We start from the raw sequence: 12486 nt of genomic DNA, 5'->3' as shown, positions 1-12486 counted from the left end.
GAGGGAAGGGAGGGAGGGAGGGAGAAAGGGAGGAAGGAAAGGAGGAAGGAAGGAAGGAAGGACGGACAACTTAATGGAAACATTTTGCTGACACATCTGCATACCTTCCATCTGGGTCTCCTGTTTGGGAGGCTGGAAAAAGTTGGAAAGATATGCTAAGGGGAGGATGAGAAGGGCCAAGAAAATCCCCCCACTTTTTTTTTGGTACCAGGGATTGAACCCAGGGGAGCTTAACCACTGAGCCACATCCCCAGCCCTTTTTATATTTTACTTAGAGACAGGGTCTCACTAGGTTGCTTTGGGCCTCCCTAATTTGCTGAGTCTGGCTTTGAACATGCAATCCTCCTGCCTCAGCCTGCTGAGCTGCTGGGAGAATAGGTGTGTGCAACTATGCTGGGCCCAGGTAGACCCTTTTAAAGACATGTTGAGCCTGCTAAAGAATAAGGGATCACCCTGAGAAGGTGGGGGTGGGGAATGATACCTTCCTGAGCTAGCTGTGGTCAGGTGACTATGATCAGAAGACCTGATTCTGCCTTTTACTTGCTGTGTGGCCTTGGGCAGGCACTCTAACCTCTCTGAACCTTGTACCTATAGGTGATTCTGGGGAGGATGAATGAAGTAGAATAGTGGATGAAAAGTCTGCAAACGTGAATTGGGGTGAGAAGGTGCAGAAGTGTTGGTTAGTAAGTGATGAGCACGCATTCCATAAAAGGATCTGCTAGGTGGGCTGAGCGACATTGTGTTCAGGAGAACAAAACGTTGTGTTCAGAACAAGTGGGCATTCAAGAGGAGTGAAGTTTGGATTGTTCCACGCCAGGCTTTGCTATTGTGTCCGACCAAAACCTGAGTCATTGATTGTGTTTTTCTTTTTTGCTTCAGTCCCTGGGTCAGGAGATGATGGATTTTGGCCTGGGTCACTGTCTTGTCTGTTCTCCTGGCATAATCAGGAGCCAGAGATGGCCCTGCTTCTGAGTTGATCAAGCAAGTCCCACTTCCCTGAAAAAGACACCAGTATCCCAGGTGTCTGGAGGTCGCCCTGTCTTACCAGCTGCTCCTTGGCCACTTGAACCCCAGCCTGTCTCCTCCTGGCCCTGTGCATGGAGCAGAAGCCTCGGGGTGGAGTCCAGCGAGCGCTTGCTTGCTATTTCTTCTGGGCCTGCTGAGGAAGTTGCCCGGAGCACAGCCAACTTGGGGAAGGTCTGGGAAAAGTCTCCCTGCCTTTGGGGGGGCGGGCGCTGGAGGGGGATGAGGAACTTGGAGATTCGGTAGATCACTCTGGATCCCTTCAGACACTCTGCGCACGCAGCGGCGGCGTGCAGAGGATTTGTGCAAACACTTCCTCTCTGGACAAGGAGGAATGCAGGAGGAGGCTGCCTGTGGTACATCTTGGACTGCTGGAGGGATGTGTCCGCACTTGTGAAAGGGTGCCAGGAGGATGAGGCCCCAGCTGAGCCGGGCAGGGCCGGGGAGAGGCAGCCCGGGGTCCTTGCCTGGGGTCCTGCCTAGGAGCATCTCTGCTGCGGGAGGCACCGGCTCCCTCCTTTCCCATGGAAAGCACTTGCTCTGGGCCCCTGGGAGGCCCTTCCTCACCCTGGTGCTGCTGGTTTTCATCAAGCAAGTAAGAGAAGTTCTTTCTTCTGTATTAATATGTTATTTGTGCTTATTTTGTAACTGTCAAAGTCATTTAGGTCCCTTGTAAAGAATTCAGAAAATAGAAAATAGTATTAAGAAAATAATGATCATCCAGAATCCTAGCATTCAGAGATGATCACTGTTCATGGGTTGGGATCTTTTCCTTAAATCCTTTTTCTATGCATTTTTTTTTCCACACAGCTGAAATGATGGAGCATAAAATATTTTGTATCCTGGCTTTCCATTTACAACATATTACAAGCATTTTCCCATGTTGCATAAAGTCTGCGACCAGCATTGGAAATTGCTGCCTATATCCTCATTGATTTTATTAGCACTCTCAGTGTTTATATCGAATGGATGGTTTTTCTATTCTTTTCTTTTTTCTTTTCTTCCCCCTTCCTCCTTCCTTTCCATTCTTGCTTTCATTCTGTTTATAAAATATAGAATGTGAAAATATAAAAATATAGAATGTTAAAAAAATAAAGACCTAAGCTATCTAGTATATAAACTACAAATCACTGAAATTCCACCAGCCAGAGATCACCCTTGTTTACATTTGGGAAACTTATCCTGCCGGATATTTTTCTACCATTCATTTACATACGATTTAGAACAGTAAACATAGGGTCCTACTATAAGTGTTATTCTGTAATCTGTTTTTAATAAAAAACAGCACGAATAATATGAATACACAGATACATAATTGGCATCAGGTCCTGTGCCAGGCACACAACCCCTTATCTCATTTCATGTTCTCAGCAACACGGAGAGTGGAGTGCTCTTGTGAATCGCATTTTAAAGATGTTGGGAAATGGAATCCTGGGAGATGAAGCAACATCACCTGTCAATAAAGGTAGATCCCTGGCAGGGTAGTCGCAGGCTTTCAGGATCTATTGTGATGTCCGTAACTGCCCTCTGTACTTGGGTTTTCTGGTAGCTTGACTTCTTCTTGCCTGGGGAGATTAGACTTTTGCCCCTTGGCTTTCCAAGGTACCCCCCCCCCCTTTTTTAAATACCAGACTATGATGGGAAGAAACTCCCAATTCCACAGTAAGAAAGCAGCCTAGGCAGCCTAGGCAATGGTGGTCTTCCTCCTCGGGTTCCTTTCACAGGGTTAGCCCCTGAACGTGAAGTTTCCCCTTCCCCCGAGGGCGAGGGCTGGGGCGCTGAATCTCAGGTTCTCTTGCTCAGCTTTTCCGTGGTGCTGACCCGGGACTAGAGAGGCAGAAATCTCCTGTCAAGTATCCTACATGCAATCTCTCCCACAGGCTCCTCTCCAGCTCTCATGGCTTGCAAATGGGAGCCTAGCCCCTGGTCTCGTGGGATTTTTGCTATGGCTGGCAGACTCCTATGGAGTGTTCAGAACATCCCTAAGGGCCAGGTGGCCCTGGTCTGCCTGTGGCTCCAGGGCTTCCATTGTTAGCGGTGGAGCCCCTTTGGGGAGAGGTGATGCTGAATTCTGGACCTTGTTTCCATTCTCAGTTTATTTCCTATGAAAACTGAACGCGTCCAGTTAATTCCCTTGTTCTGTTCGCCTTCTATCCACACGCCAAGTGCCGCGACAACATCCCACTTACTGTCATGCAGCGATCCCCACGCATCATCTTGCTGAATGCCTACAGCCAGGAAGGGTAGTATTCCTGAACCCATTTTACAGATGGAGAGAATAAGTCTCAGAGGAGTTCCAACCTTGCTTTCCGGCACGTAGCTCATGGAGCAGGGGAGCCGTTGGTCTCCCTGGGTGTGTGGGGGGGTGGGGGCTGCGGGTTGAAGCCCTGTGTGTTCTGTCTCCTCTAGCCCTCTTGGGAGATGTTGACATATGACCATTTATATATAACAACAGCAGAATCTGCAGTGCCTCAGGCTGACTTACAGTGCTGACAAAGCCACACCTTAGCCCTTTAGCTCTGGCATTTCCATAACCAATAATGTGCCTGCTGATGGGGTCCCCTCACCCCCCAATGCCCAGCCTGTCTGTCCCCCAGCGTGTGTCTGTGATTCTGACGAGCCTGCTCTTGGTTCTCCATCTCCAACCTTGTACTCTTTCTCCAGATGTTTATTTTACAAGGCTTTGCGTAGACGTTAGTTCATGATGGAGCTTGCTCATAGACGCTTTCCCCTGCCTGGAATATAAATGACCCTTGCCTGTTTGTTGGCAGGAAGTCTTCATAAAATTCAGTTAATGAGAAACTCGGAGGGATAGTTTAGTTTCTAAATACAAGCAAGGAAATAGTGCTAGCTCTGCACACACCCACTCACTCATTTATGGTATTTCGGAGTTATTTTGGCATGGAAAAACGTAAACTATGGAGGAAGACTCTTGGAGAAGTGGATTTTATACATGGCCAGTATGCAGAGTTTTAAATTGAAAAAAAAAATCACTTCTGGATGAGAATAAATAGTTCGATAGTATGTTGTCCAAAACCTTTAAAAATGTGTGTGCTCAATGACCCATACATTCCAATTCAAAGAACTTCTGTGAAAATAAAGATGTGTGCTCAAAATGTTTAGCCATGAGGATGTTTCTCTCATCCTCCTTTATATTAGCAAACATCTGAAAACAACTTGGATGTTTAATGCTGGAGGATTTGAAAGCTGAGTTATATCACACTCATTCATGGGATAATGTGTCACTCTTAAAGGGTATTTTTGATTATGATGTGTTTCTTGGAATGAAGATCTATTCGAAGCATGTCTTCCAAGGGAAAAATAAAAAGGCCACAGAACAATATGATTTCCTTTTTGGTTGGAATAAAACAGAAAAACAAGAAAGTAAAATACACACACGGGCAGAGAAGGGTGTGGAAGTCAATGGTGATTTCTGAGTAATGATATTTTGATTTCACCTTCTTCTCTTTGGTTATCTGTGATTTCGACTTTATCTACAGTGAAGCGTATTCCTTCTCTAACAAAGGAAAATAGATTTATTTAAACAGTCAATAGGAAAGGATCTGCCCCTCCCCCCCTTTCTTATTCCCTTCTCAGCCAAGTTAGTCATGGATGCTGGTCACCTGTGCATGGGAAAGAGCAGCGAAGTCAAGCTGGACTTTCCAATGAGGAAAACAAAAAAAAAAAAGTCCCACCCATCTGTCTCCTTTCCTCATTATTTGTGGAATTTTTGAACTTGGATGTGCTTCCTTTGTTTTGGATGTCCTTAGGACAAGTACCTGGGAAGACAGCCTGAGTCTGTCCAGCTTCCCTAACTGACCAAATTCAGTAGTTTCTAGCGTGAGTTTATTTTTCTGCTTTTGGCAAAGAGCAGGAGGACAGGGGAATGTTAGTTCAGGGACTGGTTTTATTGCCTCTTCCTTAAAGAGGTCTCAGTGAGGTTTCTGAGGACCTATAAGTAGTGCTTTGTGCAGGAAAGGGTCTCAGGCTGATGACTTTGCAAGTTCTAGGAGTTATTGTTTTGTTACTAATTCATCTGCTGAATTTGTTAAAAAAAATTATATGAGTCAGTTTTGGTCCCCTTTGGATGTTTATTTCTTTAAATAGTATGTTAATAAACTTACTTGTCACCTCTTGGGCCAGAACTTAGAGATGGAGAGAGAGGAAAGAGAAAGAGAGAGAGAGATTGGTGATTAGTAAAGAGTCAAAGCTCATTTCAAACTGAAACAGAGGGATAAATGCCAATTATTGTATCATCATTGTTACCACTTATTGAGGAATATCATGGTTCTCAAACGGTGTGCTAACGGTGCCTCAGGGCACCACTGTGAATTCATAGGGAACTGTTTTAGTTTTTGAGGAAAGCACAGTCATACCTGTCACTTGTCACTAGTAGTGAAACTACTAGCGCAAGGTATTCGTGGTTTTGACATTAGATCACAGTTTCATCCTTTCGAGGACATGGTGTCTTTGAGAAACCGGGTTTTCCTCAGGTGCTGTGGCAAAAAGCAAGTACGGAACAGAATAAAAATCAGTGTGGGAAAGGAAAGGTAAGTGGTGGTGTCTGATCAGTGCCTGGCAGGCACTAAGATGTTAAGAAATAAACATTTATGAACGGTTTGGATGGATCAACTTAGCAAATCGGACTTCTTAGGTCGATCTTCTGGTCTAGGAGTACCTAGGAAAAATTACTGAGACAGTGAGGGAACCAGGCGCTGAGCTAACCATGAACCATGATCTAAGGATGACCGCAGGAGCTCTTCTTCAGAAAGCAGGCTGCATGATTCTCTTGGAAAAGTTGCAAAGGTACAACCCACAGATCCCATCCCAATGCCGCCATGCTGGACAGTGGAGGGAGAGGGTGGGTTGGACTGGTCACTCAGGAGGCAGAACCAGGCCACCCTTTGGGCTCACAGATGGATTGATTTTGGGTGCAGGGGCTGACTGTGCTTGCATGTGTTTAACTACATTTGAATACCTTCAGGCAGAGCAGCTCCCCAGTTTCCTCCACCCTGCTATTGTTGCCCAGTTCTACCTTAGCCTACCTGGCTCAAGAAAGCTTTGAGTTCAATGCCCCTTGTGAGAGGAGACAGAAGCTCAAAGTCAAGGACAAAGCCATGTGGGGAAGGAGCTGTGGGGACGCAGGGTAGAATGGCACTGGACTTCATATGCCATCTCGTTACCTAGTGGCTTTATCCTTAGCAGCTTGTAAGTGCTTTTCAGGGCAAGGGACACGCTTATCTTTGCACCCCTTCAATTCCTCCTTCACACGAGGCCCTGCCCACAATGGGGCTCTGGAAAGATGCAGTTGAATGAAGGGTGGGAGAGAAGGGCCCTTTTTAAAACCAAGAGAAGTTGTACAGAAAAAAAAACTTCAGTTTGGATCCAAGATGGCAGGCCAGAGGGAGGCAGCATTCAGTGTTGCTCTGAGACCCGGGTCTCAACTAGTGGGAATACTGCTTTGCTGAGAGTGACAGAGGACTCCTCTGCAGCCGATCCTGTGCAGGAATCAGAGCCACCTTGCCCTGCGGGGACCCAGGCCTCAGCATTAGAATAGGAATCCCTGCTACTTGCCCACACAGGTCTCCCGGGTGCCTTAGTGGGACCACCAGCATCAGCCCCTGCGCAGAATTCCCAGATGCCACTCCCACGCAGGACACTCATCCCTTAGCCATGATCAGGAACTCTGGCCGCCACTCCTGTGTGGACCCCCATCTACTAACATGGGGCTCTCCGGTCGCCTTCATCTTGGAACTCGGCAGCTACCACCATGGTCCCCTACTTCTGGTAGTCTGCCTGCACCTGGGGACATCACAGGCTCTGAAGAAGGCTCTGCACTCCACAGAGATCATCTCTGAATGCCTTGCACAATGCCATTGCCTGGTTCTCCCCACCTGACCCAACTCCCTGTCACTGAAAGCAGCTGCCTCCATCTTGGGTAACCTCCATCACCATCTTTACTTGGGGCCACTACCAGTTTGGAACATGGGATAGACAGGTACCCATAGTTTTCTAATTCCCCCCAATCCCCAGCAGCCACTAACTTGGCACAGTGACTGCCCAATTCAAAGCAGCCCTCTGCGACAAGTGCACAGCCACCACAGTGCAACACACAAGACCCCCAAAGGGAAATGCTCCTGATTAGGAAGTAGAAAGGGAGAGGGTGAGGGAGAAACATGTTAGAGACTAATTCAGAGACCAGGAACTGTGAGGTCTACAGGTGAGATGAGGAGATAAGACCTGGTGTCCACAGCACAGGAGCAGACCCCAAAGGAGATCCTTGAGGTACAGTCTCCCAATGGGCCAGCATGTGCCATACCCCACTTCCAGGTGCCTTGCACCCAAGACCAAGCCTCACACCCTGGTAACCCCCACCATCCTGAGGGTGGAGATACCAATTAAAAACAGACAACCCCACCCATTGGATGAGAAGGGAAGCAAGAAAGATACTCATCTCCAACCGAAACAATCCTTGTTTCTTCCTTCGAGAGATTTCTTTTTTTCTCTCTTCTCCCTCTTTATTCTCCCGCCCTCAGATCCCCAACGTATGTGAAACCAAGCACTTTGCATGAATTAGGATATTGAGGACTGAGATGACTATATTACAGTTGTATTTTATATTATTTTTTCTTTTATTTCTCTCCACTTTTTACTGTTAATTTTTTAAAAATTTTTATATATATATATATATATATATATATATATATATATACACTTTATTCTTCTTTAGATTTCTGTTTCACACATCCTAAGATATGATAACTCTGTATCCTCACCTCCAACCTCTTCAGCATATCTTCCTTCAGTTCACCCCCTGTTCTTTGTCCACCAGCAGAAACTGTAAACCCTTTCACAAAGCTACTAAGTATAATGTACATAATAATAGAATTCACCATTTCTGTACATTGTGACCAAACTGTAAATGTATTCATAACTAATTGTTTTTAGGTAGTATTTTGTTTATATTGGGATCTGTTAACATTGTCCTTTTCATCAAAGGAGAGGTATTAGGACCCTTCAGGGTAAAAAGGGTGATGCCTCAGATCCTCAGAGCTAGAAAGGAAGACACACAAGCAGCCTGAAAGATAAGGGAAGAAAGTGCTCCAAACAAATCAAGATACCACATTATTAGAACCCATGGCCAGCCCAGCAGATGAAATGACAGAGAAGGAGTTCAGGATGTACATAATTTAAAATTCTTTTGAGTTAAACTATGATATAAGGGAGAAAATACAGACAGCAAAAGATCATTTTGACAAAGAGCTACATAAGCAAATACGGGAAGCAAAAGATTACTGCAATAAGGAGATGGAGGTTCTGAAAAAAAACCCAGAAATCCTTGAAATTAAAGAAAAATAATAAACCAATTTAAAAGCTCAATTGAAAGTATCACCAACAGATTAGATAGACCACTTGGAAGACAGGACCTCAGACAATGAAGACAAAATATATAATCTTGGAAAGAATGTAGATCATTCAGTGAAAATGGTAAGAAACCATGAGCAGAACATTCAAGAAATATGGGATAGTATAAAAAGATCAAATTTAAGAGCTATTGGGGTAGAGGAAGGCATAGAGTTTCAAACCAAAGGAATGAATAATATATTCAACTAAATAATATCAGAAAAATTTCCCAAACATGAAGAATGAATTGGAAAACTAAAATAAGAGGCTTACAGGACACCAAATGTACAAAATCACAACAGATACACACCAAAGCACATTATAACAAAAATGATTAACATACAGAATAAGCAGAGAATATTAAAAGCCACAAGAGAAAGGAATTGGATTACATATGGGGGGAAACCAATTAGGATAATGGCAGATTTTTCAAAAAGGCCCTGAAAGCCAGAAGATCCTGGAACAACATATATCAAGCTCTGAAAGAAAATGGGTGCCAACCAAGAATTTTGTATCCAGAAAATTAAGCTTTAGGCTTGATGATGAAATAAAAACTTCCATGATAAACAAAAGTTAAAAGAATTCACAGCTAGAAAACCTGCACTACAGAACATCCTCGGCAAAATATTCTTTGAAGATGAAATGAAAAACAACAATGAAAATCAGCAGAGGGACATATTACACTAAAGGAAAAACTAATCAAAGGAAAAACCAAGTCAAGTTAAATAACAAAAATTAAAAAAAAAAGGCTGGGAATAGAAATCATGGTCTCAATAATAACCCTGAATGTTAATGGCCTAAATTCATCAATCAAAAGACATAGGCTAGCTGGTTGGATTAAAAAAAAAATACCCAACAATATTCTGTTTTCAAGAGACTCATAGGAAAAGACATACACAGACTGAAGGTGAAAGGTTGGGAAAAATCATATGAACATGAACTGCAGAAGCAAACAGGGGTTTCCATTCTCATAACAAATAAAATAGACTTTAAGCTAAAGTTAATTAAAAGGAACAAAGAAGGACCTTTCATACTGCTCAAGGGAACCATACACCAACAAGATATAACAATTACAAAATATATATACCCAAAACAATGGAGCATCTATGTTCATCAAACAAACTCTTCTCAAGTTCAAGAGTCAAGTTGACTACAACATAATAATTCTGGGTGACTTTAACACAGCTCTTTCATCACTGGATAGATCTTTCAAATAAAAAATTGAACAAAGAAACTATAGAACTCAATAATACAATCAATAACTTAGACTTAACTGACATATATAGACTATTTCATTCTTCAACGAGTGAATATACTTTCTTCTCGGCAGTACATAGATCCTTCTTTTAAAATAGACCATATATTATGTCACAAAGCAACTCTTGGCAAATACAAAAAAAGTAGAGATGCCACCCTGCATTCTATCAGATCACCATGGAATGGAATTAGAAATCAATGATAAAATAAAAAATAAAAACTACTCCAACACCTGGAGACTAAATAATATTCATTTAGTAAAATGAACAATGGGTTGTAAAAGACATCAAGGAGGAGATTAAAAAATTCTTAGAGGTAAATGGGAACAATGATACAACATATCAAAATCTCTGGGACACTGTGAAGGCAGTACTAAGGGGAAAGTACATTTCATGGAGTTCATTTCTTCAAAGAAGAAAAAGCCAACAGATAAATGACTTAACATTACATCTCACAGCCCTAGAAGAAGAAGAACAAACCAACACCAAAAGCAGTAGAAGACAGGAAATAATTAAAATCAGAGCTGAAATCAATGAAATTGAAACAAAAGAAACAATTGAAAAAACTGACAAAACAAAAAGTTGGTTCTTCAAAAGAATAAATAAAATTGACAAACCCTTAGCCATGCTAACAAAGAGGAGAGAAAAAACTCAAATTACTAACATCTGTGATGAAAAAGGAAATATCACAACAGACACTACAGAAATATAGAAGATAATAAGAAATTATTTTGAAAACTTGTACTCTAATAAAATGAGAATATTGAAACAAAAAAGAAACAATTGAAAAAACTGACAAAACAAAAAGTTGGTTCTTCAAAAGAATAAATAAAATTGACAAACCCTTAGCCATGCTAACAAAGAGGAGAGAAAAAACTCAAATTACTAACATCTGTGATGAAAAAGGAAATATCACAACAGACACTACAGAAATATAGAAGATAATAAGAAATTATTTTGAAAACTTGTACTCTAATAAAATGAGAATATTGAAACAAAAAAGAAACAATTGAAAAAACTGACAAAACAAAAAGTTGGTTCTTCAAAAGAATAAATAAAATTGACAAACCCTTAGCCATGCTAACAAAGAGGAGAGAAAAAACTCAAATTACTAACATCTGTGATGAAAAAGGAAATATCACAACAGACACTACAGAAATATAGAAGATAATAAGAAATTATTTTGAAAACTTGTACTCTAATAAAATGAGAATATTGAAGGCATCAACAAATTTCTAGAGGCAATGAGTTGCCCAAATTGAATCAGGATGTTATACACAATTTAAACAGATCAATTTCAAGCAAGGAAATAGTAGACACTGTCATAAGCCTACCAACAAGAAAAGCCCAGGACCAGATGGATACACAGCTGAGTTCTATAAGACCTATAAAGAAGAACTAATACCTATACTCTACAAATTATTTTATGAAATAGAAAAAGAGAGAGCACTTCCAAACTCATTTTATGAGGCCAATATTACCCTGATTCCAAAACCAGGCAAAGACACATCAAAGAAAGAAAACTTCAGATCAATATCACTAATGAACATAGATGTAAAAATTCTTAACAAATTTCTGCCAAGTCAAATACAAAAACATATCAAAAAGATAGTGCACCATGATACAGTTATCTTATATCATCCCAGGGAAGCAAGGTTGGTTCAAAATATAGCCATCAATAAGCGTAATGCATCACATCAATAGACTTAAAGATAAGAATCATATGATCATCTCAATTGATGCAGAAAAAGCATTCAACAAAATACAGCACCTATACATGTTCAAAACACTAGAAAAAAATAGGAATAAAAGGAACATATCTCAACATCATAAAAGCTATCTGTGCTAAGCTCCAGGCCAACATCATTCTAAATGGAGAAAAATTGAAAACATTCCCTCTAAAAACTGGAACAAGACAGGAATGCCCTCTTTCACCACTTCTATTTAGCATAGTTCTTAAAACACTGGCCAGAGCCATTAGGCAGACAAAATAAATAAAAAGGGATAATGGATAGGAAAAGTAGAACTCAAATTATCACTATTTGCTGATGATATGATTCTATACCTAAAGACCCAAAAAATTCCACCAGAAAACTTCTAGAACTAGTAAAAATAGCAAAGTAGCAGGATACAAAATCAACACACAAAAATCAAAGGCATTTCTGTATACCAGTGACAAATTTTCAGAAAGTGAAATGAGGAAAACTACCTCATTTACAATAGCCTCAAAAAATTAAATACTTGGGAATCAACCTAACAAAAGAGGTGAAAGATCTATACAATGAAAACTACAGGACACTAAAGAGAGAAATCAAAGAAGACCTTAGAAGATGGAAAGATCTCTCTTGTTCTTGGATAGGCAGAATTAATATTGTCAAAATGACCATACTACCAAAAGCTCTATTGAAATTTAACAAAATTCCAAACAAAATCCTAATGACATTCCTCATAGAAATAGAAAAAGCAGTCATGAAATTCATCTGGAAAAATAGGAGACCCAGAATAACTAAAGCAATGCTTAGCAAGTAGAGTGAAGCAGGTGGCATCACTATACCAGACCTTAAACTATACTACAGAGAAACAGTAATAAAAACAGCATGGTATTGGCACCAAAATAGACTGGTAGACCAATGGTACAGAATAGAAGACACAGAAACTAACCCACATAATTACAGTTATCTTATATTAGACAAGGGTGCCAAAAACATGCATTGTAGAAAAGACAGCCTCTTCAACAAATGGTGCTGGGAAAATTGGAAATCCATATGCAACAAAATGAAATTAAACCCCTACCTCTCACCAT

The 12486-nt window shown here is 41.2% G+C and overlaps 1 protein-coding gene across 1 annotated transcript in view; it reads left to right on the top strand.

The window, feature by feature from the left end:
* Positions 1–1435: 1435 nt before the first annotated feature.
* Glp2r (glucagon like peptide 2 receptor) overlaps positions 1436–12486 on the top strand; it is a 77182-nt gene continuing 66131 nt past the window's right edge. The window contains exon 1 of the mRNA XM_026390628.2: positions 1436–1618. Within this exon, the coding sequence (XP_026246413.2) occupies positions 1436–1618 (183 nt within the window). The remainder of the gene's footprint in view (positions 1619–12486) is intronic.

Source organism: Urocitellus parryii, chromosome 7, assembly GCF_045843805.1.
Source record: "Urocitellus parryii isolate mUroPar1 chromosome 7, mUroPar1.hap1, whole genome shotgun sequence".
Lineage (NCBI taxonomy): Eukaryota > Metazoa > Chordata > Mammalia > Rodentia > Sciuridae > Urocitellus > Urocitellus parryii.
Note: the sequence above shows the minus strand (reverse complement) of the source record. Positions and strands in the feature narration are given on the sequence as shown.